The sequence below is a fragment of the Phaethon lepturus genome, unplaced genomic scaffold (genome assembly GCF_000687285.1).
Source record: "Phaethon lepturus isolate BGI_N335 unplaced genomic scaffold, ASM68728v1 scaffold46778, whole genome shotgun sequence".
In the NCBI taxonomy this organism is placed as follows: Eukaryota; Metazoa; Chordata; class Aves; order Phaethontiformes; family Phaethontidae; genus Phaethon; species Phaethon lepturus.
Genome location: NW_010560659.1, coordinates 775 through 3,870, shown reverse-complemented (window position 1 = coordinate 3,870; position 3,096 = coordinate 775). Strand labels below are relative to the sequence as shown.

The window sequence follows — 3,096 nt, the reverse complement described above, 5'->3', positions numbered from 1 at the left end:
CCAGCCCCATCTAGCGGCAGCCGTGCCCGGTCCCAAGCTCTCCCCGTTTGTTCACAGGCACATCCCAGTGGTCGCGAGCGAGCGGACAGGGTGCCTTATCTCCCAGCTACGAAGGGAGCCTCCACACTTTAGTAAGTGTCGCCGAAAGATCTGCCTTCTCCTTTTCCCTCCCATCCCTTGTGCTCCTGGCGGTAAAGGGCTGCTGCGTAAAGTTATCTCCCCCAAACGTCTGGGGCCTGAAGCGAGATGGTTAGTCAATAGATGGACATTTGGTTGGAAGCAGCTGAGCAGAGCTGAGCTCTGCTTCCCTGAGCCCAGAGCCTTGCTGGCTGAGGTGCAGCCTTGCACCCTCCCCCTGTTTACGCCCCTGTGGGTCTGGCCAAGCCAAACGGATTTCTGGGTGGTTTCTGCCTCCCTTTCCTGAGCAGGAAACCTGCTCGCGTGACCCCTTGTGCCTTTAGGGGACGGCACTGACTGAGTCAGGGGGTTATTTCCCCCCATACCTGCCTTGGGGTAGCTGAGTGCATGATTGCAGCCAGCCATTCTGTAGTGCAGAGAGCTGCAGCGGGCTGCTGGCTTTACAGGTTTTAACACAGACCTGTTTCTCTGTCCTGTCCTTCAAGCAAAACAAAATGGAAGACAGGTTGGACGAAGCCATCCACGTGCTGAGGAATCACGCTGTGGGCCAGACAGCTGCCATGCCAAGCAATCACGGGGACATGCACGGGCTCCTGGGCTCGGCACCAGCCCACAGCGCTACCGTGGGCAGCCTGGGCCAGGCCTTCCCTGCCTCAGTCATGTCCCTGGGGAACAGGCACCCGAGTCTGGTAAGTGTGGAAGCATCATGGCAGCTGGCAGGGATATGCTGGGGATGCACGTCACAGGGTCCCCTGGCATCCAGAGGGACATTGCCTTAGGTGTGAGAATAGCTCAGCGTGGTCCAGCTCGGGTCAGCTGTTGACAACTTTGCACGGATGATGATGTGCGCAGAAGCGCAGTGGCTTGATGTGTTTGTGCAGGAGGGGTTGAATCCACGCTCGGCACAGTGGTGGCTCTTGGCCACGAGCCCTGCATGCAGTTCGCTCATGCCCCTTCTCAGGGCAGGCAGAGGTGGTGAAAGCTCCTCTTCTTTCCCTGCAACATGGATGGAAATCCCTCAGTACAGCTTCAAGCCGTCCCCGGGGAATGCAGGGAGGAGGAGGAGAGGGATCCAATGCAGGGCAGGACTGTGGGTACAGAGCACCAGGTATCATCAGGACTTCTCTGCTCCGAGCTGTTTGGGCAGACACTGCGTCCCTTCGCGCACGTGGGGAGTGGTGATGTGTCATGGCTCATTCAGGCTCCAGGGAGCGCGACACCTGGGTGCTGGGGTCCTGTGCTGGTCACCAGGGTCCCTCCCTTGTCCAGAGGCTGGTGACTGCAGGAGCACATTTTTGGCTGCCTGCTGCAGCAAACAGTAACACGTCTCCAGTCTCTCTAGAGAGCCAGGCGTGCTTCCCTTCCGAGCTCCCCAGACTCCGCTACTAAGCGATGAATCATATGTATGTCCTCTGTTGCAAACTCCTGCCAGCTGCAGAAAGGAGAGGGCTTGCAGCGGGGCTGGCTCTGTCCTGCCAGTCCCTGGCCAGTGTAGTGCAGTCTTGAGGGGTGTGGGCTCAGCAAGGCTGCCTGACCCTCGCCCTTTGCGTCCAGGTCCTTCTGGGCAAAGTTCATGCTGCTGGGATGTCCCCTGCTCTGGTGGCACTGGGGAGGTGGCAGAAACGTTGGTGCTTGGTGGAGACAGGACACATATAGCCCGGGCAGGGTGTCCTCTCCAGTGTGCCAGCTTTGCATCCAGGCAGAGAGAGGCTTTTCCACGGTGGGGGGAGACAGCAGTGGTGGGGGCTTTCTGCTTGGTCCAGCTGATGTGCCGGGCACGAAGTTGCTTTCTGCAGTGCCCCCACCACAGTCCTCGGAGCGCTGGAGCAGGCTGGCTCCTTCCTCCCGCATGCCAGCGCTCTGGGTGGTGGGAGTGTGCGAGGGGGGCCCACAGCTGCACCTCAGCCTGGGCTGCGGAGCCCTGCGGCTGTGCTGAGGGTGGCTGTGCCCATGCCCACTGGCCGTGACGCTTCCCCCCCTCAAGGCTTGCTCTGCTTGTTCTGCTGTAGGTGGGAGGAGGTCACCCCGAAGATGGGTTGTCCAGCAACCCCAGCATGCTCCACAACCATGTCACACTTCCGTCACAGCCCAGCTCACTCCCTGACCTCAACAGGCAGCAAGACACGTACAGCGGTAAGGCAGCTCTGCACGTGTGCACGCTTGAGGCTCACCTGCCGCGGGTGATGCGGGTCACCCGTTAGGTCCAGCCCTGTGCAGCAGCAGCCGGCAGGCAGATGGGTGCTCTTGCAAGGCCCGTGCTTCCTTGCAGCAGCCGCAGGGCAGCTTCTACCTTGAGCCTTTTCCAGAGGTTTGACCTACATGTTCCTGTCCCTCCCGCCAGCTGTGGGTGCGCAGAGCCCCCGGGCGCTGCTCTGCTGGGGGAGGTCGGGCTCTGACTCTGGAGGGCCTGAGAGGTGGGGGGCGAAGAATGGGGAGAGGTGGCAGGGCAGAGCTGGTACCCCTCCATCTCCTCTTGCTGCAGACCGGCGGTGCAGGATGAATCCAGGATGCCGCGCGCTGGCAATGCAGTGCAGCAGGAGCAGGGCCTGGGGAACACCCCACCCCTCCGTGCGGGTCAGGCCTCTCCAACATCCATGTGTGGTTCTGCTTCCTCAGCAGGCTTGTCAGGGGGGCTGGGGCGAAGCAGCGTGTCCTCGGGAACCAGCGAAATAAAGAGGGAAGAGAAGGAAGATGAGGAGAACACGTCGGTGGCAGATAACTCGGAAGAGGAGAAGAAGGAGCTGAAACCCTCCCGGAACAGAACAAGGTGCTCTTTGAACAGGTCTCTCCCTTCACTTAACTCTGTTACCAGGCTGGGGGTGTTTGAGCTGGGGTACGGCCGTGGTGACCTGCCGGGCGCTGGGCTCAGCCCGGTGAGGCCGGAGGTCATCCTGTGGTGCAGACCCGCCAGCCCCTGCCCACTGCGGGCGCCTTGTCCGTCCTCACACCGACGCGGCA

At 61.1% G+C, this 3,096-nt stretch overlaps 1 protein-coding gene across 1 annotated transcript in view; it reads left to right on the top strand.

The window, feature by feature from the left end:
• Nucleotides 1-3,011, top strand: part of TCF3 (transcription factor 3) — a gene marked incomplete at both ends in the record, with an annotated part of 6,820 nt that extends 3,809 nt beyond the window's left edge. Inside the window, 4 exons of the mRNA XM_010293732.1 lie at nt 58-131; nt 624-827; nt 2,148-2,271; nt 2,758-3,011. Of these exons, the coding sequence (XP_010292034.1) occupies nt 58-131; nt 624-827; nt 2,148-2,271; nt 2,758-3,011 (656 nt within the window). The remainder of the gene's footprint in view (nt 1-57; nt 132-623; nt 828-2,147; nt 2,272-2,757) is intronic.
• Nucleotides 3,012-3,096: the final 85 nt, after the last annotated feature.